General features: G+C 42.9%; 1 protein-coding gene across 8 annotated transcripts in view; it reads left to right on the plus strand.

Annotated features, from left to right (window-relative positions):
* Positions 1 to 27,411, plus strand: part of Atxn2 (ataxin 2) — a 102,366-nt gene that overhangs the window by 68,198 nt on the left and 6,757 nt on the right. For 5 of the 8 annotated variants that reach the window (XM_021161685.1, XM_021161688.2, XM_029477313.1 and 2 more), the window contains exons 10-21: positions 832 to 1,041; positions 3,507 to 3,689; positions 4,904 to 5,101; positions 5,449 to 5,556; positions 5,819 to 5,889; positions 14,325 to 14,641; positions 15,721 to 15,784; positions 16,539 to 16,691; positions 17,008 to 17,074; positions 21,359 to 21,543; positions 22,216 to 22,348; positions 25,546 to 25,599. In XM_021161685.1, the coding sequence (XP_021017344.1) occupies positions 832 to 1,041; positions 3,507 to 3,689; positions 4,904 to 5,101; positions 5,449 to 5,556; positions 5,819 to 5,889; positions 14,325 to 14,641; positions 15,721 to 15,784; positions 16,539 to 16,691; positions 17,008 to 17,074; positions 21,359 to 21,543; positions 22,216 to 22,348; positions 25,546 to 25,599 (1,743 nt within the window). The remainder of the gene's footprint in view (positions 1 to 831; positions 1,042 to 3,506; positions 3,690 to 4,903; positions 5,102 to 5,448; positions 5,557 to 5,818; positions 5,890 to 14,324; positions 14,642 to 15,720; positions 15,785 to 16,538; positions 16,692 to 17,007; positions 17,075 to 21,358; positions 21,544 to 22,215; positions 22,349 to 25,545; positions 25,600 to 27,411) is intronic. The other 3 variants (XM_029477312.1, XM_021161686.2, XM_021161687.2) reach the window with 3 other exon arrangements.

Here is a 27,411-nt window from a genome sequence, read left to right on the forward strand (position 1 = left end):
AAAAAAAAAAAAAACGTGAAGGGGGCTGAGAAATGTATGATACTCCAGTGAGTGAAGCCCCCTAGACTATTGGAGAGGAACCCTGGACTGTTGACTAAGTACCAGGGACATTGTTGATGGGGGTGGGGGCGGGGGAGCGCTGCCCTGATGTCAGGTTTGTGCCCCGAGGCTTACAGGTCCCTGTGGTGTACAGACAGTAGATAGACGGGGCCATTCATTCCTGTGCATCAGGATGAGGTTCTTTTAAGCATAGGGTGCTGTTCTTCCAGCATTCGAGAGAACAATAGAAGTAAGCTCTCATTTCTACCTGAACAGGATGTGGCTAGTGACCTTTGAAATTGATATTTCAGTTCAGATATAGGCCTGAGGAAGCTCAGGTGAGAGTGGGAGAAGAGCCTGGACAGTGGCGTTAGAGGCTGCTGTTTGTGTTTATTGTTCGGGCCTGCCTTCCTGAGCAGGAGTCAGTGTGTTTATCGAGGGGGTTATCTGTTTGTGGGACATTCTCTTCACAAGTGATGGCTGACAACAGCTGAAGAAGTAGGCATACTAGGCAGAGTCTTAACTGTCTTCTTCAGTAGTATGTGTAGATCCTAATTAACCCTTTGGGAACGTGGATTCATTTCAACAGACTTAATTTTAAGGAGGTTAAAGTAAAATGTGAATTTGTGTCAGTTAAGTTGTACTAAAACTTATCACGAATCAAATGACTGTCCTCAAAGGGTTAAATGTACAAGAAATCATTTTTGTCATTTTACTTTTTTTTCTGTTTACTTTTTCCCTCATTTTTTTCTTTAGTTTTTATACTTTCCTTCATATCATTTGTTCTGTCAGGTGTTCCCTGGCCATCGCCTTGCCCATCTCCTTCCTCTCGCCCACCTTCTCGCTACCAGTCAGGTCCCAACTCTCTTCCACCTCGGGCAGCCACCCCTACACGGCCGCCCTCCAGGCCCCCCTCGAGGCCCTCCAGACCCCCGTCTCACCCCTCTGCTCATGGTTCTCCAGCTCCTGTCTCTACTATGCCTAAACGCATGTCTTCAGAAGGTACAATACCACGATTTGTTCATGTTTTTGTTTGTCTTTGTTTAGCTCCTTTGTGAGGTTATGATTACAAAATAGTTTCCTCTTCATTATTTAATAACCTATAATTTTTGTGCTTTAACTTTAGTTTATTAACACTATTTCTAGTAACCTTTTGCTCACTAGATTAAAATTTGATAAGTGCTGTGTATAAAGCCCTGCACTGCCCTGGATGTAGAGATGGGCTCCGACCTGTCTGGTAATAGTGCTCCTGTGCAGCCCAGGAAGGTCTCGGCCTAGACAGTAACCGTGATGAATTGGGCATTTCTGCTCCTGGAGGTGGGTGGGGTTATGGAGGCTGCCACATTCAGCTCCTTGGCCATAGTGCCAGCGAACCTTCCTGTTGGCCAAAGGCAGGAGTACTATTTTGGGGTTCTTAGTGATCCATGACATCCCTTGTAAAGTGGCCTTGTACGTCTGCCCTCAGGTAGCAGTAGTTTTTAGAGTGCCTGAGGAATTATTAATTTAATTGAGTAATTATTTTAAATTAGTTTTACAATATCACTATAGTGAAAGGCTGCTTTAATCTTTGGGGAGACCTTTATTTAAAGTTTATCAATTACAAAACAGGTATAGATTTGAGCCTTTTTTGTCTTTTTGGCTCATGTCAAATTGTGTGTATTTGATGCTGAATTCACCATTGTTGCATGTCATATACTTTGATTGGTGGCACGTGCCTGTAATCCCAGTGCCCAGGCCACAGGCAAGAGGATTGCTGAAAGTTGAGGTCAGTTTGTCTCATATATAATGAGTTCTAAAGCTGCCAGGACCATATGGTGAGACCCTATCCCAGCCACCCTGACACCCTGCCTGATAAAGGTAACATTCTGGTTTAATGCAGGTTGTAAGTTCTAAGCAACAATGTCCTTTGTTCAGAGCATTTGTGTTTATATTCTAATCACCTTGTCTTGGTAAAATCATAGTGAATATAGCTGATCAAGAACAGTAAAGTTTTCTAAAGAAGCTGTTTGGGAATAAACTATATTGGCTACTGTTAAATTTTTGCCCACACAGAAGGGAATTCAGGGCAGAAGAGCACAATGTTGCAAAGCCAGATGTCACAGACTTTTAATGCCTCTCTGGTGACTCCTAGCAGCAACAGGGAGCAGTTGCAGACCGTTAGGGTGGAGGTGCTTATTCCCCGAGAATGTGTCAGAAAACATTGCATTGTAGTCAGACGAAAGGGCTGCTTTTGGACTGCCCAGAAAGCGTGCTGCACAGCTCGAGGGTGCAGGTACCCCCAGGTGAAAGCCCTAACAGTAGGCTGGTGAGGTGGCTTTGTGGGCGAATGCCCTAGCCATGCAAGCCTGATGAACATGGTCTCTGGAACTCATGTAAAAGTGCAAAAAGAGAAGTGACTTCACAAAGTTGATTTCTCACACACACACACACACACACACACACACACACACACACACACCAGCAGATACAAACCCAGTCCATACCACACATATCCTATAGTAATTAATAAATTTTAAACATTAAAAAAAAGGGAGATTCTAACATGAGTTAGCATTTCCTCAGAGCACATGTCTGACTGTGTTCCCACTGAGGACACAACAGAGAGCATGTGCTAGGGTCCTCATCATGGCCTCTAAGAGGGGTAGTTCTGGACTTGTGTGCTACAGGCTGTATCCCAGCAGTCCCCATGAGTAGCAGAGACAGTGATGGTGAGTGTCGTCAGCTCTCACAGTGCAGCTTTCTGCAGACTGTCCTTGTTCTGCTCTTACAAGGCAGCCACGCACATGTGAGGACGGCTTGGGCAAAAGATGGAGAGGAGACCTGAGGTTGCTGCTTAAATTCCTTTTTCCCCGGGGCCCTGAAGGATGTAGCTCAGAGATAGAACGCTAGCCTAACAAGTATGGGCTCCCAAGTTTGGTTCCTATCACTGTAAAAAAAAAAAGGTTTTGTCTCATTTTGGAAATAATAAAATCTGTTAGAAAGATAAACTGATAATATCCCACCATGCATCTGTGCTTCCTACGAAAATGTTATTATAACTTATTTTTAAATGCATGTAGTTAAACACTGTTGGGCCATGTTGTTTGATTTCTCACCATCAAGTTTATTTCCTCCTTGTTTTAAAAGTGAAAGGAAGTAAGGCTGGAAAGATGGGTCAGCGGTCAGACAGCTTCTGCTTTCCAGAGGGACTCAGGTGCACACCCTCACACACACACACACACACACACACAATATAATTAAAAGTAAAAATGGATTGTAAAAGGGGGAAATAAAACATACTGACATAATTGGAATACCACAAAAGAATTCTTAGTGTGGCCAGAAATCAATAACAGTGTGGTTCATATTCTAACCAATGAAAACCTGCTAAGGAAATAAGAGTTATGTCTGTATCTGGTAGGAAAAGCAGTAAGGTGGGCATGGCAGAACTGATGTGATATCCTGTGACATCCTTCTGTCTTCCTCAGGACCCCCAAGGATGTCTCCAAAGGCACAGCGCCACCCTCGGAATCACAGAGTCTCTGCTGGGAGAGGCTCCATGTCTAGTGGCCTAGAATTTGTATCCCACAATCCCCCAAGTGAAGCAGCTGCTCCTCCAGTGGCAAGGACCAGTCCTGCAGGGGGAACGTGGTCCTCAGTGGTCAGTGGGGGTAGGTATGACACTGTGCAGAGCTGAAGATCTGAGATGGTACAGATTAAATGTGGTGGCAAAAGCAGGTGTTGCCAGTTACCATGGTTATCAAGACACGAGTTGAAGGAACTGTCCCATCCCTCTGGAACTCTGACCCTGTATACATTTTGTAAACCTGCTTAGGTTTCTTACTGCTGCGGGTTTCCATGGCATCTGTGTGTGGAGTAAACAGATAGTCGCCTGGTGCTCCTCAAGGAGTAGTCTGCACCAGGAGAGGTTCAGCTTTTGTTAAGAGTGCCTGAGGAGTCTCTGACCGTCAGCAGCTGCAGCCAAGGTCCTGCTTGGAGCAGATTTAGAATTAGGCCAGACTGCTTGGGCTGCTGAGTTGGTCTTGTTGGTCTGTAGTGCTTCCTCCCGGGAGTGCAGAGCTAGAGCTTGTGCCTGTTCTTTTGGCCTTACCGGGAAAAGGTCTTTAAGGTTAAAAAACTAGACAGACAGTGCGTTCACCCCTGTAAGGTGTGCAGTTATAGTGATTGTCCTGTAAATTTCTTTGCCTTTTTAACTGAAGATTAACAAGAAAAGAAGCTTGAGGTGTTTTAACCCTATTATTAATAAGCAACCTTTTTATAAATACGAGAATAGAGATAGTTGAGGGATACAGTGAGAGTCGTGTTACAGGGTTGGTCTTTCCATGGAAAGTTAAGAGTTGTGAACAGTTTCTATAATGTTTGATTGAACCATTTTCATTGACCTCTTTAGTCTGAAGCCTGCAAATAGGTTTTTAATGGACTAGGAAGCATTAAGCAGTTGTGTGGAAGGCGTTCATTCTGTGTTACGTACCCCTTGAGGCTAGGTGCGTCCTAATTTCCTTCAGCACTGGCAGTGGATCTTTATGTTGCAAGGAAAAGCACATAGGCTTGGTAGCAAGCTACCATGAATTTTATTTTGTGTATTGATGGAAGGAGAGGAGAGAGGCATGGTAGAGATCTCTCACCTTGAATAAATGTTACACTTTGAATGTCGTCTTTTTTTTTTTTTTTTTTTTTTTTTTTTTTTTTTTTTTTTTTTTTTTTTTTTTAATTTAAGTATGCTTTGGCTTGCCATTGAACTTTACTCAAAATACTTCAAAGTTCACTCATTTAATTAGGAGAGAAACCACGGTGGTACTTAGAGATTGGTGATTTCTGCCATAAGATACTTCTGAGAATTTAATGAGTATCTTTTTGCTTCTAGTTCCAAGGTTATCTCCCAAAACTCACAGACCCAGGTCTCCCAGGCAGAGCAGCATTGGAAACTCTTCCAGCGGGCCTGTGCTTGCTTCTCCCCAAGCTGGCATCATCCCTGCTGAAGCCGTTTCAATGCCTGTTCCCGCCGCATCTCCGACTCCTGCCAGCCCTGCGTCCAACAGAGCACTGACCCCATCTATTGAGGGTATGCAACCAACACCTTTCCTGTTGTAACCCGGGCATGGCCAAGAGCTGTGTTCTCAATACACAGTGATGCTTTTGTGGATGCAAGATTCTGTCTCTGGTAGAACTATTCCATGTATATTAACTAATGTCTGGCATCAGAGGCTCTGACCTGTCCTAGTATGACGTGCCTGTTGTATGAGCATGCTCATTGAATTTTGCTGTGATGACTAACAGGGAATAAACTCAGTTTAATGAAACCCATTTTCCCCTAAGCCAGAAGGTTAGAAGTGTTTGGTATTTACTCACACTATTGTCCTAACTTCTGTCTAATACTAGCTTTTTGCTTTTTTTAAACTTGTTTTCTAGCAAAAGATTCCAGGCTTCAAGATCAGAGGCAGAACTCTCCTGCAGGGAATAAAGAAAATATTAAAGCAAGTGAAACATCACCTAGCTTTTCAAAAGCTGACAACAAAGGTTAGAGTTTTTAGACACAATTATAGAAATAGCAAAGTGTTTAGCCAGACGGATACTTGAATTGCTAGTCTTTGGGTGATAGATCTGTCTTCATTTCTTATTTATCTCTTCCCCTCAGCCCCAGTGCTGGGATTAAAGATGTTATAGGGGTGCACCAGCACTCCTGGCCTCTGTTCTCATTTCTAACATTCCATTCCATATTTAACAATTTTAAGTTTAAAGGTAAAAGTAAATTGGAATCTAACAGATTTTGGTTTTACAGGTATGTCACCAGTTGTTTCTGAACACAGAAAACAGATTGATGACTTAAAGAAGTTTAAGAATGATTTTAGGGTAAGTTCTTTATCGACTGGTTAGAATTAAAAAAGAAATAGCAAACATAATGATTTTTATGTCCAGTTCACAAAAGTACGCTATTAAAATACACACACACACACACACACTCTTGTCTTAAGTCATTTATACAGCAAGCTAAACTTTTTTTTCAGTTGTTTTTCATGCATATGAGTGTTTGCATTATGTATGCGGGCTATGGGTCTGCCTGGTGTCCTCTGAAACCAACAGAGGGCATAGGATTTCCTGGATCTGAAGTTGCAGATGGTCATGAGCTACCATGTAGGTTCTGGGAACTGAGCTCAGGTCCTCTGGAAGAGCAGCCAGTGCTCATAACCACTAATGTCTTTCTCCATCCCACAGGGTTTGAGTGAGTGAGAGAGAAAGAGAGAGAGAGAGAGAGAGAGAGAGAGAGAGAGAGAGAGAGTGTGTGTGTGTGTGTGTGTGTGTGTGTGTGTGTGTGTGTGTCTAGTCTTGTCTGTCTGTGAGTAGGTATGTACATAGTACTTCAAGTGCCCTCTGAGGGCAGAAGAAATTGTTATTTGGAAATGGGGTTAAGGCAATGGTGAGATGCCTAATGTGGGTGTTAGAAATTGAATTTAGATTCTCTGGAAGAGCAATAAATACTGTTAACCACTGAGCCATCTCTTCAGCCCCTTGACAATTACTCTTAAAGATGTCTTTGTCTGTCCTAAGTACAATAACTTAAGATCACAAGGTTTTTATTTGTTTCTTGGGGGTATGTGTATGTGTGTAACAAGACTGCGGGTAACAAAGGATATGATCTTACTTTGGAAACGGACACACTAGAGCTCACTGCTCAGTAGGTTTAAAGTTGAGGACTGACCACGTCAGTGCTTGTAGTGTGTGCAGTAGAAGATGAAATGTGTCCTGAGTTAGCTCACCTTCCAATCTGTGAGTAAATTCATTCACTTGTTCATTCATCCTTTTTGGTGTTGAGGATTGAAGCCAGGGCTAAATTCCTTTGGTGGGAGTGTTCCTGTAACCTCACTTTGTATACTAAGACAAGCTTCCAGAACCTTTCGTGGTTACTTTGTCATTCTTCCACACAAAATTTACAAGTAGCTTTAGCTTAGATACTACCTTAACTTACATAATTTTTTAAAATGACTTCTTTGTTTTTATTTTATGTGCATTGGTGTTTTCCCTGTTAATATGTATGTAGGTAGGTAGGTATGTGTGAGGATGTCAAATCCTTAGAATTGTTGTTATAAGCATATGTGAGCAGCCATGTGGATGCTAGAAATTGATTCTGGGTCCTATGGAAGAGTCACCAGTGCTCTTTACCACTGAACCATCTCTCCTTCCCCCCAAATTACATTTAGACCAATAACTTTTTTTTTTAAAGATTTATTTATTTATTATATGTAAGTACACTGTAGCTGTCTTCAGACACTCCAGAAGAGGGCGCCAGATCTCGTTACGGATGGTTGTGAGCCACCATGTGGTTGCTGGGATTTGAACTCTGGACCTTCAGAAGAGCATTCGGGTGCTCTTACCCACTGAGCCATCTCACCAGCCCCCGACCAATAACTTTTTATCCTTTGAATTCTATACTGTTGGGGTTTTTTGTTGTTGTTGTTTTAGCTATGAGTTTCCCTTTTTTATTTTCATTTTTTAAAAGATATTTTCTTTATTTACATTTCAAATATTATCCTCATTTTCCCCTTTCCTAGTTTCCCCTCTGAAAATCCCCTATCCCCTCCCCCACCCCCCTGCTTCCCGACCCACCCACTGGCATTCCCCTATACTAGGGCATAGAGCCTTTACAGGACCAAGGGCTTCTCCTTCCATGGATGACCGACTAGGCCATCCTCTGCCTGTTGGTTTTCTATTTTGTTTGTTTGTTTTTGTTTTTTCGAGACAGGGTTTCTCTGTGTAGCCCTGGCTGACCTGGAACTCACTCTGTAGACCAGGCTGACCTGGAACTCAGAAATCTGCCTGCCTCTGCCTCCCGAGTTCTGGGATTAAAGGCGTGTGCCACCATGCCCAGCAGATTTTTTTTTTTTTTAAGATTTACTTATTTTAATGTATGTGAGTACACTGTAGCTGTCTTCAGACAGACTGAAAGAGGGCATCAGATCCCATTACAGATGGTTGTGAGCCACCATGTGGTTGCTGGGAATTGAACTCAGGATCTCTGGAAGAGCAGTCAGTGCTCTTAATCACTTAGTCATCTCTCCAGCCCCCCTATACTGTTGGTTTTTGTTTTTATTATTTTTAATTATATGTATCTCTGTGTTAGAATAAGCACATGAATGGAGGCACTCCCAGGGACCGGTGGTGTGATATTTTTCTAGAGCTCGTTAGAGCTGCCTAGTCTGGGTGCTGGGATCCATACTCTACTCCGTTGGGAGAGAAGAGTTCATGCTCTTCACCATTGAGTGATCCACCGGTCAAGTTACATTGAAATACCTGCTCAGGGAGTCTTGAAATGTAGCTAGTATTTAGCTTTTATATACATATATGTACATGCTTTTGTATCTCTGTATTAAATCTTAAAACTCACAAATGAGAGAAAACATGTAATAATTGTCTTTTCTGAATTAATTTGCTTAATCTGATACTCTGATGTTATATTTATTTTCCAATTGTTTTTTGGATGTGTGAGTACCCATGCCACATCCTTCTCAGTCAGTCCTCTGTTAATAGACACCTGGCTTGGTTCTGTAAGTAGATATTGTAAATAGCCCTGCAAGTGATGTTGATAAGGTACACTATCTGTGACACGGCTTTGGAGTCCTTTGAGAGTTAATGGCTGGGTCAAATGGTAGGTCTATTTTTAATTTTTTAGGTTTTGGGTTTCTTTCATGATTGACTTTACAGTTTTTATATGTATGCATGTGTGTGTTTGCACATGTGCAGGTGCTCTGGAGCTGAAGTTGCAGACAGTTGGTAAGCCTGAGTCCATGTGGGTCCTGGGAATTGAACTTGGAAGAGTGGCCAGTACTCTTAACTACTTTCCTGCCATTTTTAGTCCATAGAGACTGGACAGCTTTACATTCCCACCAGCATTGTTTTCTGGTGGGAGCAAAAAGGGTTCTCTTTACTCCACATCCTCACCACCATTTGCTGTTTGTTTCTAATGATTGCCATTGTGACTGAGTTAAGAGAGAAACTGAGTGTGTGTGTGTATATCTTGTCTAAAGTAAGCGCATCTCTGTGTATGTGTGTGTGTGCGTGTGTGTGTGTGTGTGTGTGTGTGTGTGTAAGCATGAATGAGGATACCTGGCGGGGTCCCTAGAATTGTGTGATTGTGTGCTCAGTGGCTGATGTTGTGTGCTGCATGGTGCAGGTGCTGGAAACTGAGCTTGCATCGTCTTCCAGAGGACTTCATACTCGTAACCACTTCAAACTCCAGTTTCCTCAATGGACCTTCAACTCAAATTTCTCTTGTGCCTAGTGATCTTGGACATTTGTCATGGATTCATTGACTATTGATGTGAGTGTTTTGAGAACAGTCTGTATGTTTCATTAGCCTATGTAAATGATTTTGTTATTTGAGATACATACAAGTACGTACACACATGCACACACACATATGTTGGGAATACTCAGCTGTCCTTTGTTACACATCATGCTCAGTGGCTCTGGGTTATTCTTACTTCCTTACAAGGATGAATAATGCCAACAGAAACACTGAGGCTTGGTATCATGTAAACATGTGTGGTCACTTCTCTAGGATTGGAAAGTCTGCGTCATGTGGTAGTGTGTTGAGTCTTTGCAGGAACTACCAGTCATTGTACCATGGTAGCTGCATGCTCCATTGGACACTCCCTCCACCAGTTGCCAGCAAGTTGTTTTTATTTTCATTTTTTTTTTTTTTTTTTTTTTTTTTTTTTTTTTTTTTTTTTTTTTGAGACAGAGACTTGCTTTGTAACTGCAGCTGCTTTGTGTCACAGGCACACACCACCTGGCCATGTGTGGGGGCAGCCATTCCCCTGAAGGTGCTGGGGTTCATGGTCTTAGTTGTGGTCCATATTGGTTTTCATATGCAGAACTCTCGTGGCCAGTGATGTTGATTGCTGTCCTTTGTGTTCATTGTTTGCTTGTTTTGTTTTTGTTTAGATTGCTGTTTTTTCATATCCTCAACTATAAACCTTTAGGGTGGGCACTGGTGAACTAGCTCTGTGGGTTATGGCAGCCTAAGTTGAACTCCCTAGACTCACATGATGGGTGAAGGAACTCACTTCCAGAAGTTGCCTTCTAGCTTCCCGTAACCCCCTTCCCGTATGTGAGATAATTAATCTTTGTCCTTTTCTTTCTTTTCTTTTCTTTTATTTATTTATTTATTTATTTGTTTATTAAGCAAGGTTCCTCTGTGTATCTCTGTCCATCCTGGGACTTATCTGTAGACCAGGCTGACCTTAAACTTGCAGATACTCCTGACTCTGCCTCTTGAGTGCTGGGATTAAAGGCATGTGTGCCATCACCACAGCTCAGCTGCTAAGTAATCTCTTTTAAACTGGGTTTTTAATTAATGAATTGCAGTAGGCTTTGTTCGTGTTCCTCCTTTTTCTTTTCAGACAGTGTCTCTGTGTAGCCCATGCTGACCCCAGCCTTTAGGTCTCTCTCACTCGGCTAGGGTTCTTATGTACTATAGATCCCAGTCTGGTGCCATTTGTCTAACACTTCTGGGATATTAGGTTTGGTACCCAGAGTGGCACAGAGCTCCAGCCTTGGTCCTGTATCCCTCAGAGGATCTGGGTGTGTGAATTGCTTTTCTCCCATTTCATGGGCTGTCTTTTCACTTTCTGTTTCTTGAGACACAGCTTTATTTAATGATACCAAGTTTTTTTCCTGGTATCAGTTAGTTGCCCCTTAGCTTGAGAGTTTGGTGTCTGGTATTGCAAATGACTGTTTAATCTCCTGAAGATGGCAACACTTAGCTGCTTTCTTAAGACTTCCTGGGAGCTCTCATCTGTGTGGCTGAACTCAGTTACACTGGTATCTGTCAGGAATCTCCCCAGCATCTGTGGAAAGTGGGGCTGTATTCACCTCCGCTGTATTCACCTCCACTGTATTCACCTCCGCTGTATTCACCTCCACTGTATTATTCACCTCCGCTGTATTCACCTCCGCTGTATTCACCTCCACTCTGGTTGAAAGTTGCTTGCAGATAGGGAAGTTTGGTATTAGCCCTCCATTTCTTCCCATGTCCATGTGTTGTAGTTGATACCTTTTTGAAAGGCTATTCTTTCTAGACTTAATGTCGCACGCCTTTAATCCCAGCACTTGGGAGACAGAGGCAGAGGCAAGCAGATCTCTGAGTTCAAGACCAGCCTGGTCTATGTAGTGAGTTTTAGGACAGCCAGAGCTATGCAGAGAAACCCTGTCTTAAACCACCCTAGCCCCCAGGCTACTGTATATTTATTGTTTATTTAATATTCCAACCACTGATACTAGTTTGCAACTCTCTTTGTTTGGCCCTCCCTTACTAATGAATTCTTTTCCCTGTCCTGATATTTATTGTTTTTTCCAGCCTTGATTTGGGCTTAGGTTTGTTGTTACTCTTCTGATATCTTCAGGTACAGCATTGTTACTTATTTGAGATCTTATCAAATTCTTTTTTTTTATAAATTTAACTGAATTTAATTATTTTAATTTTTGTTTAATTAATTAACAATTGGGTACTACATTTCTTCTTTAAATTAAAGTTCAAGCAGCACTGGCATCCAGAGTCGGTCTCTAGGAGTGGATCGTACTTTTTCTTTATTTTGTTGAGCTCCTGGGCAGTTAGTTAATGCTAGGAAACAAAGCAGGGGTTCCAGGGCAGGGTTGACACTGAGTGCTTCCTATGTTTCAGACACTTTTCTCTGCTTATGTCCTAACCCCTCCTGTCACAGTGATGCTCTGAAGCAGGTTCTGTCACTGCCTGCAGTGTGTGCATCAGGAAACTGAGGCGGTGAGGTTTAATCGTCTGCCCAGGGCCCCATGGCTAGGGAAGGGCAAGCCTCGGCTCTCTGGAGTACTGCAGTGTTCAGCCACCCTCGTGACATGGAGGTTTGGTTTTGACCTGCCCTTTTCTTGAGAGCAGTCTGCACTCTGCAGTATAGCTGAGTACTGGAAATTTGATATGGAGGATTTCTGTGTCTGATCCGTTAATGCTTAGTAACTGAGATTATGCAGATAGAGATTTTTCTTGAAGCACTGTGTGTTCACAGTATAATGCCTAGTGTCCCAAGCACAGTAGGGACTGGTAGAACCCACTTGGGTTGCAGGTGGCAGCATATAACTGTGAGCCCAGCCCTTGCTAGTGGCTGTGGTCCTTGCTTGGTCCACTAGGTATGACTTCACATTGACGAGGTTTGGTGACTGGGTCCTGACAGTTGCTTTTCTCTGAGTTACAAAAAGGCTTGGGTTTGGGTGAGGTTTAGCTCTGCGTTTACTATGGACTAGTTGAATCCATTCCCACCAAACACACATATCCCTTCCCTACAGAATTTTAATTGTACTGTTTTCTCCATGGGTTTGCCATAAAAGTACCTACATCAAAATTTAGGCCATTGTGTGGATTAAGCAAATAACACAAACAATTTGGATCTATTGGTAATTTTGCCATTATAAGAATAGAAATGAGCTGGGCGTGGTGGTGCACGCCTTTGATCCCAGGCAGAGGCAGGTGGATTTCTGAGTTCGAGGTCAGCCTGGTCTACAAAATAAGTTCCAGGACAACAGGGCTTCACAGAGAAACCCTGTCTCAAAAAAACAAAAAAAGAAAGAACAAAAAGAAAAGAAAAGGAAAATGCTTTTTAAAATTTTATTCCTAGCGTGTTTTTGTATGGTGTGGGTGTATGCCCTTGAACTTACATCTTCAGGCTTGAGCAGTCTCTCCAGCTCTTTGCATTTTATGGAGATTCATTTTTATTTCATGTGTCCGGTGTTTTGCCTGAATGTATGTGTATTAGTCAGGGTTCTCTAGAGTCACAGAACTTATGGATAGTCTCTATATAGTAAAGGAATTTATTGATGAAGTCCAATGCCCAACAATGGTTCAGTAGTAGCTGTGAATGAAAGTTCAAGGATCTAACAGTTACTCAGTCCCACACAACAAGCAGGTGAAGGAACAAGAGCAAGACTCCCTTCTTCCAATGTCCTTATATGGTCTCTAGCAGAAGGTGTAGCCCAGATTAAAGGTGTGTTCTACCACCCCTTTAATCCCATATGACCTTGAACTCGGAGATCTACCTGTCTTAATCTTCTGGAATCCTTAGCCACTATGCCTCAAGATCTCCATAACAACCAAGATCCAGGTCAGAAACTTCTATCTCCCAGCCTCCAGATAAGGGTCACTGGTGAGCCTTCCAATTCTGGATTGTAGTTCATTCCAAATATAGTCAAGTTGACAACCAGGAATAGCCACTACAATATGTAAGTGCACTACATTTATGCCTGTACCCAGAGCCCAAAGAGGACACCAGATCCCTTGAAACTAAAATTTTAGAGATTATGACCATGCAAGTGCTGGGAACTGAACCTGGGTCCTCTGCAAGAACAGAACGTGCAAATGTCTGCTGAGCCATCACTCCAGCCCTAATTTTTAAATTGTCATATGGTCATTGTATATTGTGCTAGGTTTCATAAGCACATTCATATAAATGTATATGATACACTCTGATCACATTCCATCTCCTGTTCTCTCCCTTTCCCCTTTCTTATGCTGTTGGGATTTTAAAATTAGTTTTTGTTTAGATTAGATGTTGATCTCTTCGGGAGCTATTCCTTCATGGAGGCTGCTTTTTCTTTCTGCCCCACATGGTAGGTTCCCACCTTCCTGTGTCTAGGCAATCGGAACTGTTGCATCTTGTTCACTGTCAGCCACACAGTACTGGTTCCTCCTGCCTCTGCCTCTCCAGTTCCGAAATTGCAGGCATGAGCCATCATCAGTCTAATAGTTAAGTCTTTTGTGTTGTGCCTTGGGTGACAGGGCCGGGAGGTTGAGACAGGGTCTCTCTGGGAACTCACTATGTAAAAACTAAGGTGGTCTTTAACTCTCAGATGTGCCTCTGCTTCATGAGTGCTGAACATAAAGGTTTGTGCCACCATGTTCAGCCTGGCTAATAACTAGTCTTGGATACTGGTTCCTAAAATTGTGTTGGGTATCATTCTGTTATCTGTGCCTGAAAAACGCATATTCTGAGCCAGACATGGTAGCCCTTTAGTTCCTTCCAGCATTCAGGAGGCAGAGAAAGGCAGATCATAATGAGTTCAGGACCAGCCTGGTCTACATAGAGAGTTCCAGTACAGCTACACTCAGGTTACACACAGAGACCCTGTCCTGTCTTAACAAACAGACAAGTCCACCAAAAAGGCCATATTCTGAAAATAATGAACAGAAACCTATTCAAAGCATTTTCATTGCCATCACATACTACTTAGCTTATACTTAATGGGAAATTATTTCTTATATTTAGTTACAGCCAAGTTCTACATCTGAATCTATGGATCAACTACTAAGCAAAAATAGAGAAGGAGAAAAGTCACGAGATTTGATCAAAGATAAAACGGAAGCAAGTGCTAAGGATGGTTTCATTGACAGTAGCAGCAGCAGCAGCAGCAGCAACTGCACCAGTGGCAGCAGCAAGACCAACAGCCCTAGCATCTCCCCTTCCATGCTTAGTAATGCAGAGCACAAGAGGGGGCCTGAGGTCACGTCCCAAGGGGTGCAGACTTCCAGCCCAGCCTGCAAACAAGAGAAGGATGACAGAGAAGAGAAGAAAGACACAACGGAGTGAGTAACCTGGGCCTCAGCACATGCTCTCTCTGAGTAACCTGCTTTAAGGGGTTCTCTGTTCCACAGAGTAACCGTTACATAGAGCTGGGGTTAGAAATCTTAGCTGAATCTAGTCATTGGATTCTTAGCATTCTTCCCATTCTGATTTGTATGCAGCTGTGGGGATAGAAAAGCTACTTCTGTGGCGATATTCTGCTTCTGCCTAACCCTGCTGTCTGCAAGGACTATTTGCTGCCCCAGTTGAGGAAATGTGTAGTTGATAAGCACATCTTTATAAACCTTATTTCTGTGCATTTGGCATTTAAAAGCACTTAAATAGATAAACTAGTGGGTTTTTCTCAGACATAATCACCACTCCCTTTTTTGTGTTCTGGATAACAAAAAAACCCTAATTGTACTTGAACTATTTATTCTTGCCTTGCAGAAAAATAATTTTACTAGAGCAATGGTCTTTCCCAAGGCATTAAAACATTTTGACACATTCACAATTGCTGCATTGCTGCAGGTGGTGGGAGGGCTTCGTTAACACAGCACTGGGGCATCTGAGGCTGTTGGTCCTAAGTTTGAGGCCAGCCTGGATCCATTGCAAAGCCTAATCCTTAAAAAAAAAAAAAATTAGAACTGCTGTGAACTCATCAGGGTTTTTTATCTGCCTGTCTGTCTGTACTCCACACACTTGCTGTACCTTCAGAGGCCAGAAGAGGGTGTCAGATGCCTGAGACTGTAGTTATAGGCAGATGGGTTAAACCCAGTCCTGTGGAGTGACAGCTGTTTAGCTGTCCCTTAACCTCATTAGGCACCCTTTTAAGGGGCTACAACTTATCAGTTGAAATATTCGGTGACTGCTTTTGAGGGATGTGGTTTCTTTGGTTTTTATTTGTTCTCGTATGGTTAGTGTCTTTGTCAGATTAAGCAGCAGAGGTGTGTGTTTCAGTGAAGGAGACTGAGACATGGAGAATTACTCACATCTGCTCTATGTCAGCAATCCTCTGAAACCTGATGAGTGTGGCGGAGTTGAGAAAGCCGCAGTCCCATTATGTTTCACTGGCCTGCCTGTTGTTTTCTTTCTCATTTAGGCAGGTTAGGAAGTCAACATTGAATCCCAATGCCAAGGAGTTCAACCCTCGTTCTTTCTCTCAGGTAAGCTCTAGCCCTTTACAGCTGGTCAGAAGAGATGTCACTGCGCTCTTGATGGCTTTCTCCTGAGCTCCCGTCTGACTGAGCCCAGCTGTAGGACCCTGAGACAGCCTGTCCCTCCAGGCTTGTGGGACGTCCCCATGCTTGTCAGTCCTGCTGTGCCGCTGTGAGGGACAGCTCAGTGTAAGCTCACAACGACTGAGGCTGCCAGGCCAAAGAAGCCCTCTCACTAACTACACAAGAGAGTCCATTTCCTCGGGAAGGCAAACAGGAGACTGGGGCAAAAGGGTCATGCTTTTGTGGTCAGTTTGGGCCACATAGTGAGACCCCCACCCCAAAACACAAAAATGAAAATAAAAAAATGGATAGACCTTTTCTGGTTCCTTGTAAAATTATTACAATTTTTATATTTTTTTCATTGATAAATATCTTAGCTTGATTAGATATGATACAGTGTTGATACCAAATCTGTGTTTATGCCAGCCCTCTAACACTGAGAAATGTCTGCAACCTAAGTTTTCCCTTTTTTAACCCCTGGAAACTGAATCAACTACTTACATGCTAGCCTCTGGGTGTTTTGTTTGTTTGTTTGTTTGTTTTGCTTTGCTTTATCTTTAGAATAAAAAATGCTAGTTAAAAACAAATAGGCAGAACAATCAGGGAAGCTGCTTTGAAGATTGTTTTCATAGATGCTTTTCATCTTGACAGAGTTGATGTTGAATTCTGTTTTGTTGTTGTTGTTGTTTTTGTTTTGTAGCCAAAGCCTTCTACTACCCCAACGTCACCTCGGCCTCAAGCACAACCCAGCCCATCTATGGTGGGTCATCAGCAGCCAGCTCCAGTGTACACTCAGCCTGTGTGCTTTGCACCCAATATGATGTATCCCGTCCCAGTGAGCCCAGGCGTGCAAGTAAGTTCCATGGGTTGCGATTTGCTGGACACCATAGCTTGCGTTTAGCACAAGTGTCCTAGGTGGGCACTAAGTGGACACCTGATGGCAAGTAGGGGTGGTGTATTGTATCATTAGCATGTGGATCTGAGTTTTAGGATTAATTTTCAGAAAAAAATGACTTACATTTACTATAGGCCAGAGTTGTTCCTTTTAGTTGTGGGTATTAATTTGAATAGCTCACAGGGAAACACTGGCCAGATCACATTAAAAGACAGTGATAAATGAATATATTGTTACCATATGAATCTAATGATATATTTTCAATTCCCTCAAGCCTTTATACCCAATACCTATGACGCCCATGCCTGTGAACCAAGCCAAGACATATAGAGCAGGTAAAGGTGAGAATAACCCTGCCTGTGTTTGCTTGTGTCTGCATGCTGCATGAATTTAGCACCTGTGTGCAATGAATAGTTGGCTTCAGCTTGAATTCACAGGGTATGTGTTCACTTGTGATGGCCAACATGAGTATTCAAGTGACTCTTGATTAGCAGATATCACATAGTAATCATGTGAGAGGAAAAAAAATATAAATAAACTTTGTATGTGGTGTGTGGGTATGTGCATGTGTGCACTCAGTATGAATGGAGGTTAAAAGAACACTGTAGGAGTTCCACCTGGTGGGTTCTAGGATCAACCTCAGGTCATCAGATTTGGCCACAAATACCTTTACCTGATGAGCCATCTTGCCAACCCAATAAATGTCTGTCCCCATCCCAATCACCTACACACCTTTACCACCCCCACCCCACCCCCCGCACTCCACCCTACCCTACCCCCACACACAGAGTCTCTCTCTCTTACCTTGTAGCATTGGCTAGCTTGGAACTTACTTTATAGACCAGACTTTTGTGGAATTCCTATAAATCTACCTGCCCCCCAAGTGCTGGCACTAAAGGTGTGCCCACCACACTCGGCCTTCTTTTTAAAGATGCATTTTGAGGCTGGAGAATTGGATCATTAGTTAAGAGTGCATGCTGCTCTTGCAGAGGACCCAGGCTTGATATCCAGCTCTCACATGGTGCCTTACCACTTATCTGTAACTAACTCCAGTCCCAGGGAATCCAGTGCCCTCTTCTGGACTCCATGCACACCAAGTATACACACATGTATCAACATACATGCAGGCAAAACATTCATACACGTATAAATATATGTATTTTTTTCTATATATGAACATTTTGCTAACGTGTTTGTACTTGTACTGTATGGATGCACAGAAGCCAGAAAAGGGCAGCAGAACCCCTGGGACTGGTATCACAGACAGCTGTGAGCTGCCATACACATGCTGGGGACCTGAACCCTGACCGTCTGTAAAACATCAAGTGCCTTAACTGATGATCAGTCTCTTTAGCCTCTGTTTGGTATTTTTTGCCAAAAGAAATAAATTTTAGAAATTTCAAGCTGAAGTCTAAATTGAAATTTTATCAGAAATTTTTTTGTTTGTGGTTTCTTTGGAATTGTTTTCAGCCGTAGTCTCACTGTATAACCCTCACTGGTCTGGAACTGGCTGTGTAGACCAGGTTAACCTCAAATAGCGATCCTGGAGTTAAAGGCATGCACCACCACACTGGCCGCTCTTTATTGCTAAGAAGGTTCTCCTGTAGCCAGGCTGGCCTTATGGGACTTGCTGTGTAGCTAAGGCCTCAGATCAAGCGTTGGCTGTTCTGGAACTGAGTCCTAGGTGGCAGTGATGCTGCGGACAGTTTCCCCAAGTGTTGTGTGCCCTGCGCACAGCTTTATGCACTCCTCTTGCCCTGCAGCTGTTGTAATTCCCTCTTCCCAGCATATCAGTCCTGCTGACTGCATCCTTGGGCAGGGCTAGTTCAAAGGAGTCTTAAATGCCTTCCAACCCTGGAAAGAGGGATTACTACATAATAGTAATTTCCAGGACAAAGGTGGATAATTTTTTTTGTAGGTTTGTTGATTAGTTTGTTTTTCTGGTATTGATGGTATTTATTTCTGAGGATTGAACCCAGGGCCTCATGTATGGTGGTTGAGGTGGAGGAAGAAAGGAAGAGAGAAGGGGGGAGGAGAGCATTTAAGTTGCCCAGGGTAGCCTTACACTCTGCATGTGTTCCAAGAAGCCTGGAGCTCATGCTGCAGTCACCACGAGTAGTGTTCTTTCAGTTTGTGCTGTGTTGTGAATGGTGTCAGTTCTCTCAGCACAGAGGTGTCATGTCATCTCTCATTGTGATAACTGTTTATTGCACGCATCTATAATTCCAATACTTGGGAAACTGAGGCCGAAGGATCAGGAGTTCAAGACAGAAGCCCAAAGTCATCTTGAGCTACATGACACCCTTTATCCACCTCCCCCGGACCCCCACTTTTGCACACCACATGCCTTCTGTAGCTATGTCCTGCCTGTGTTGCTGCCATAGATGACCATGCTGTAGTCCCAAATTCAGTCAGGGCACTGTGATGTGGTGAAACTTCTTTCATCCATCTTTGCTTTCCAGCAAAGCTTTACTTCATTGGACTTGTGGATTGTCCTGAAGTAGAATTTGCATGAGCTGGAAAGGAAGTACAGACTGGTTCCGCAGTGCCTTTTTTAAGGCTGTCTCCAAAGATAAAAGAGTGTGTTCTATATTGGGGCATTGTCAACGTACGGGGTTTCATACTTGTTTCCCTAGCTGGTATTTTACAGTTAACCTAGAGGAGATTCTCTCCCTTCACAGAGGTGAAAATGAGAATAAACTTGTTCTGTGTATAAATGGAGAACCTTGTGAATTTCCACAGGTTCTGTGTCTTAAGCTGCTGTGACAAGAATATCAACTGTTTGTGTCTTCTAAGGCAAAACTTAGAAAGTCCTGGGAAAGTAGCCATCCCTGCCTATGTGGTTGCTATATCCTCACACTGCTGTGCTGCCACTGAACAATGGAGGTGCTAGACAAAGACACAAAGTCAAGCTCTGCCTTCTGAGATTCTACAAATCATGTAAAAGACACCTTTTCTTGCATGGCAGTGAATCTCTGTATAGAACCACATCAGGTTCCCCTTGCCATAAATCACACCTGCCTTTCATGCATCCTGTGAGAACATGCCTGTAAGGGAACTAACATAAAGGAGATCTCACACACAGATAGAGTCAATGAGCCTACTCTGGCCTCCAGTTCTCCTTGTAGCTGTGTGAATTGTACTCAGGCTCTGAGCTTCATGCCTACACCACACTGCAAGGGCTGAAGTAAGTTGTCTCATGCTGGGCACCATTGCCATCTGTAACCAGTATTCTTTTCTACAGTGGGGAGAAGCCCCTTGCCTGACTGGGGGTGCTCATTAGCAATCACTAGACCTAGTAGTAACAACCCTTTAGTTGATTAGGATGACAAATAAAAGTCTCTAGATACTGCCATATGGCCTCTGTTGGGCAAAATTGCTCTTAATAGAGAGTCAATGACATGTGTAATGGCTGAAATATGGTTCATATAAAGAGTAATCTAAGATGAATATCCATTCAGTTTTGGCGAAATCCACTATAATCAAATAAATATAATGTCTTTTGTGGAGGGCAGGTATCCATGGCTAGTTTGTTCCTCATTTTGCTTTGTTTGAGTGTATTTATTTTATAGAGGTTATGGATCCCAAACTAGCCTCAAAACTGAGGACCTTGAACGTCATTGTCCTTGTCTACCACCCAAATTTCCTTTCGTTTTCTAACAATAGCAGTTCCATTAAATGTTCAGCCAACCTTTTTAAATATTTAAAATAATAAGCATATAGCCAATAATAATTGTTTTAGCTCTGTGACTGCATAAACAAGCCAGGTTACAGGTTCTCTGTGCTGTACCCTCATGGGGCATGCAGTTCCCAGAGGTAGCATGACATCAGAAACAGACATGACAGCTACAATCCATGTGTTCTTGTGGGAGGAAATGCACGGGTGATGCAGAGGGCGTTTGTGAGTCTTGCACAGGTCTTCTTTCCTTTGTTTCCTGGGTGTTGAGATTAAAGATTCAGCTCTTAGCTGACATCAGGAAAAGGAACCTTTATAGGAATATGGAAAACACACAGCAAGCAATTTTTCCTTTCTTTTTGTGCAGTGTGGGGTGGAGTGGCTAATTTAAAATGTGCTACTTGGTGTACTTGGTACTGTATGATATTGGAAAACAAGAGAGCTGGGCTGGGTTTCTCTGTGTAACCCTAGCTATCCTGGAACTCACTTTGTAGACTAGGCTGGCCTCGAACTCAGAAATCTGCCCGCCTCTGCCTCCCGAGTGCTGGGATTAAAGGAGTGTGCCACCACACCCGGCTTGACACCTGTTTTTTGTCATCTGTTTTTCTTCGGAAAGGAACCTTTCTTGACCTTCTTAATTAAACACATTATAATTTGGAGTATCAGACAGTCCCTATGGTCTCCTCCCATCCTAATACCATCTCTTATGTTATGAAAACCAGGTGAAGGGAAAGTCACTGCACAGCTAAACTCTGAAGGATGAATCCCTTACCTGAAGCAAGTGGAGCAATGGCTCAGAGCAGCAGGAGAGGGGTGGGGGCTGGGTAAGACAGCTCTGACAGGCAGAATCAGAGTTTGGTCACACAGAGCCTTGGAGACCACACAGGTGCATGAATTGTACCGACAGGGTTTCATTTTCTTTTAATCCGTTTCTTTTTCTTTCCTGCAGTACCAAATATGCCCCAACAGCGACAAGACCAGCATCATCAAAGCACCATGATGCACCCTGCCTCCGCGGCAGGGCCACCCATCGTAGCCACCCCGCCCGCTTACTCCACTCAGTACGTTGCCTACAGCCCTCAGCAGTTTCCCAATCAGCCTTTGGTCCAGCATGTGCCGCATTATCAGTCTCAGGTAAGGCCAGTGGAGCCTAACTCATTTCACACTCCTAAGAAGAGCATCTCACTTCCATTGTTTATGGGTTTATGGGTTTTTTGGCTTTGTTTTATGGTATCAGTTAATGGGCCTTTTAAATATGTTTCTTTTTATTTGTCTGCTTAGTTTTGCATGTTGTAAACCGTATGCATGCTGTGCTTGGTGTGTAGTGCACTCGGAGCCTGTTGGAGAGGGCACTTGCTGCTCTTACAGACGACCCGGGGCTTGTTATCCCCATACATATTTCAGAAGATCCTTTGGTCTCCATGGACATCTGCACACATACAAAGCACAAATACTAGGCACATATACATAAAGAAAATAAGTCTTAAATTAAAAAGAAAACAAGTTGAAAAGGAAGCATCTGAGAAATAGAACTCTGAACCATGAAGCTAGAGCAGTGGCTCAGCAGTGAGGCGTGTTTCCTGCTGGTGATGGGGCCCAGGCCTGGTTCCCAGCAACCACATGGCCACTCACAAGTCCCTGTAACTCCTGTTCCAGAGGATTTGTGTCTTATTCAGGCCCCTTGTAGCACTGCACATGTGCATGCATACACTCGACATACACAATGAATCTTTTAAAAAAAGAACCTTTATCTAGACTTCACATCGTTCATTTTGGCATAATGGATGTTCTTTTATCTAAATACAGCATCCTCATGTGTACAGTCCTGTCATACAAGGTAATGCCAGGATGATGGCACCACCAGCACATGCTCAGCCTGGTTTAGTGTCTTCTTCAGCTGCTCAGTTCGGGGCTCACGAGCAGACGCACGCCATGTATGGTAGGAACCATTTTATTGTCTTTTCTGTGTGTTTGACTATAGATGCTATAAAGCTCTGTAAAGATGCTCTGTTTATGCATAGCCTGAGATAGGTGTAGTGGACTGGATCCTGGCTACTAGTGGTAGTGGGAGACTAAAGTACAGGGTCATTTGAGCCGAGAGGTGAGAGACAGCCTGGGCAGCATAGAGACCCTACCTTAGAAAACAAGGGGGGAAAAAAGAAAAGAAGAAGAAAAGAAAGGAGGAGTAAAAATAACGCTTTGTGAGAGTGAGTGTTGAGAGTCTTAAAACGAAAGCAAACTTGTCTCACTTAATGGCAATTTATCTCTACTTTGAACCTACAATTCCTCTGTCTTGATATGTTTCTCCTTTTAAAAATGATGAAAAGAGCTGGGCATAGGGGTGCACACCTTCAATCCCAGCACTCGGGGGTTCAGGGAAGGGGTAGGCAGATCTTTTTGAGTTTGAGGCCAGCCTGGTCTCCAGAGCAAGTCCAGGGCAGTCAGGTCTATACTATAGTAAGACCCTGTTTCAGAGAAAAAACCAAACAAACTTGTGAGGAGTAATGAGAGAGCGACTTTGGGGAAAGATGTCCTTAACTTGCGTCCTGCCCAAGCCTTGCAGGAAAGGTTGTGCCATAGTCTTTCTTACTTCCCACATCTTACCATGTAGAGTCGCCTTGTCATCTTACAGGATGCTTGCGTGCTTTTTACAGTCACCTTAAATTACTCCGAACTTTAAATGACAGCACTATACCAAACTTAACACATTTTTCCTAGTGACATTTGAATTCTTGGGAAAGTTAGATAAGTTTGGGTTACTTATCAGTTGAGAAGTGTACACCATGGGACTGAGAGTGTGAGTGCATGCAGCCTGTACACACTGTGTCTCATCTTCTCAGTGAGAGTGTGAGTGCACGCAGCCGTGCGTACACTGTGTCTCATCTTAGTGTGATCCCTTAAGTGAACATATGCAGGGCAGTAAGGTTTGTGTTGTGGTAAACACTTGATCATTCCTGATGCTTTAACATTATGTCGGCTAACTAAGAGAACATTGGCCACCCTGAGTGTCCTCCCTGTGTTTGTGATCACATGTGTACTGAGCAGGTGCACACCTGTCACCAGGGATACATGCCTGCCGTCGAAAACACTTGCCTATATAAAATCCTGAGGTCTCCTTGTTCCACATTTTGATCATGGTCATTGCCATTGTCATCAGTGTGTACTGGGCATTTGAAATAAAGAGTAGAGCAAGTGCTGTACTTTGGAAAACATTTTCTTTTAAGCAGTCAGTCCATTGGCCTGGCATGGGAGAGTGCCTATAAATCTCAGTCCTGTGGACATCATAAAACCAGTCTGGGTGGCATAGCAAGACCCTGTCTAGATCAAAGTCCTCCTGTAATTTGATTTATAAGGAATGGCCTGGTTTACATTTTCATTGATTTATAAAGAGTGGCCTGGTTTACATTTTCATCATGATGTGTCTCTCCTTCAGTGTGTGATCAGTTGTACTCCCTGGAATTAGATCAGACCTCACATGGAAAGGCCCTGGTGGTGTCTCTCGCCGACCTTGCTGTACCTTGCATGCATTCCCACAGTCTTCCAGCTTGTTAAAAGGCTTGGTTGAAGTGCTTATGTTTGGACACTGCTGCTACGTGATTCAGAAGTGGAAGAGACATTTCTTTCCTACTGTTTTTCTGGCATGCCCACACTGGGTTAAGAGGACACTCTGGAGCTGAAGTTTCTAGTGCTTTTAGGAACAGCACTGTGTGGCTGCCAGTGCAGAGCTATGCAGAAGCTACCTCCCTGGTTTTGTCATGCAGGACCTATATAAAATGTAAACTAGGAAATTTGTATGTTTGGGGATTTTTCCATAGTCAAGAATCATTTTTTAATACATTGACACAGTCTGTCAGTATCCTGGCTGCTCCATAGATCAGTTATGCCAAACATACATACATATAAGACATATATGTATGTATACACACACACAGAGTTTGAAAACTGTTGTATGGAAATACTAATTTTGTGTTCATTTCCTTTGAAAAAGTATGTATTTTCTATAACCCAAGAAATAAGACCCTTGAAGATGTTGATTTACAATGCATTGATGCTTTGTCCTCAGTTCTGCTGCTGATTTGCCTTTCTGTTGTTACTGGTGCTCTCAAGGCAAAGGCCCTCCTTGTGTTGAGGAGGACTCCATGGTGTCGTCACCTTGTACTCTTTGTGAGGAAGGACTTCTATTAGCAGACTCACTTTGTTGCCTCTGCCCTCCAAAGTGATCACTGTAGGTGTCTGTCCTGCTCATACCCAGCCTTCTGCTCGTCTGCGTTGGTATTCCAGCAGTGGTTCCATTTTCAGACTCAGTGGTAGAGCTGTCTGACAAGTCAGCCAGAAGAACTGAATGTGCTCTCACTATCCCCACTCCCACTCCTCAAAAAAAAGACAGGGTCTCTGTATAGCCCTGGCTGGCCTTGAACTTGCTATATAGGCCAGGCTGGCCTTGAATTCAGAGATCCACCTGCTTCTGCTTCCCAAGTGCTAGGATTAGAGGTGTGAACAGCCATACCAGCTAAATATTTTTTAACATGTATAGTTTAATGCAGATAAGTTTTTTTAAGTACAATAAGCATAAAGAAATAGGATTTCCTGTAATCCTTCTGCCTGACATCTGCTTGTTAATATTCATATATTCTTCCAGAGCTTTAATTATACCCTTTTAGACAGACACATTTTAGTATGAATAGTGTGATACTTAAATTTATATTTTTATGTCATGAACCTTGGGATTTACTACCCAAGGGCCTGTGGTGACATTTGTGTTGCTGTGAAAAATTATGTATCATGAGTTTGCTTAAATACTGTTTTATCTGGGTACGTTGCTTATGTCAAGGCTGTTTGATGGATGCCATGTTGGTCTTTTTATCAGTTAACGGTTCTCTATCAGATAATAATCTTATTCTTTTTATTTAAGCAAGTCAGCGTGCGGACTTGCTACCTCAGTACAGAAGGAAAGCCTTCCGGTTCAGTCCTGTTCGCTTGTAAATCTCTGCAGCAATGCTTATTTACAGTGCTGGTCACCCCTGACCAAACGAACCGTGCGTGAATACAAAAGATCACTGAATGTGTCGGCCTTTCCAGAGCATCAGGAATGCACACCTCAAGAGGCTAATTTACCTTTCTATTTCCCACATTCAGCATGTCCCAAATTACCATACAACAAGGAGACAAGCCCTTCTTTCTACTTTGCCAGTGAGTTGGGGTTTTTATACTAATTTTAATTACACAGTAAACACTATTTAAGGGATGTGTGTTAAAGTAGCTAATTTGTTGGAGAACATTTTCTTTCTACCAGACAGAATTATTCAAAGTATGCATGTCTGGGCTGGGGATGTGGCTCAGTGGTGGAGTAACTTGCTCTAGCATGCACCAGGCCCTGAATTCATTCCCTAGTACAAAAAAAAAAAAAAAGGTAAAGTTAAGATTTGTGGCTCTGTTTGTATAATTCAGAGTTTTGACAAAAGAACTATGTCTTATGTCGTAGCTTAAGAAAATTGGAATCAAAGACTGAGTTCTTTCAGGAAGCCATTTTGAATACAACGCAAGAGTGTAGCTGTGTGGGATATACCTTGTTTTCCTCATTCTGGGAGACTTTTTCTGAACTATTGGTAGTATTTTATACTAAGCCACAAGCTTGTGCAAAGCTTAAAGTACTAGTGTGTGCTGTTCTGGGCTACAGAGAAGTGACCTCACTGAGATTCCTGTAGCACAGGTGAAGTAGTTAGAGACACAGTTCTGTCTTAGCGCTATTTCCATGACTAGAGGCTTAAAGTGTGAAGGCCTCTGGAAGCGCGTGTCCTGAAACCTGTAACAGTGTGTGGTCTAGGCTGCCTTCTTCCCTAAGGGAGCTTGGGAGATGGATTTTTCCTGCTTTCAGGGCAGGGTTTTACCGTGAAGCAGATCATGGGCTTTGATGGTCTAATTACTAAGAGACCTTTTAGAAATGTGTGTGCTGATGTCACTTTGTATGAAACATGAGTCCTAACAAACAATAAAATTTAATGTTCTTAAATTTGGGACTAAATTTTGGGCTATTTTGGAATAACTACTGAATCATCAGAGTTTTGGAAACATTTTTAACTTAAATTTTCATTAAATTAGTTGCTACTTTTTGGTGCCCGGGATAAGTTAACACATAGAGCCCTTTCATGTGCTCTGGGAAAGTAGTCTTGCTGAGAGTGTCCCTGAGGATTTCAGGAGCATAGTTTGAGGTCTCTAGTGCAGTTATCCTTACCATCCTGCTGGCTGTTACAGTCATAATCATTTCCTTGGCAGATGGCTGAAAGGTCTTGAATCATCCCTAAGCACTAACAGCCTGAGCACAGCTTCCTCATGAAAGGAGTCAGCACTAAAGCCAGCTGCTGTTGTTGGGGGATTTTAGTCACCGCAGTGTTCTGCCCTAGTCCACTGCCGTTTTGCCTTGCCTTAGTTTGATGTCTTTTATCCCCTCTGCCCCCTAAAATCTGCTCCTTGAGTTATGTCCCCTTTTTGGAATTATTGAAGTTGGAGGACCCTGGTCTGCTTATTTTCATGTTTCCAGTGCTAGTGGTCACAAATGACTTGTGCGTCCAAGGTCAAAATGATAGAACCTGTTTACAGAGTGACATCTGGTCCTGTGGACTGAATTCGCTTTTGTTAACCTCATGACTTAGGGGGCTGTTTCTGGAATCTAGTTAATGTTAAAAAGAGTTGACATATTTAGAATTTTAAATACTTAAGTCAAGAAGCACTTTGTCCTCTCACCCAACTCTCAGGAGACTGTTTGAGCCTTGTAAGTAGTAGTTTAGCTGCTAAATAACGATTTCAGAACGTCTTAGGGGATTCATGGTCTTTCTAGTTTCCCAAGTAGTTAAATTAACCAGCAGAGGAGAAGCCATTCAATCCTGCCCTTGGCTGAGAGCCTTGCTTGCCACTCTCCAAAGACTCTGCTCTTGGTTACCTTCCCCAGTCTTTTCTTTTTTGTTGTTTTTCTAATTTCCCTCTCCCCGCCTTTTTTTTTTTTTT

The sequence above is a fragment of the Mus caroli genome, chromosome 5 (assembly GCF_900094665.2).
Source record: "Mus caroli chromosome 5, CAROLI_EIJ_v1.1, whole genome shotgun sequence".
Taxonomy (NCBI): domain Eukaryota; kingdom Metazoa; phylum Chordata; class Mammalia; order Rodentia; family Muridae; genus Mus; species Mus caroli.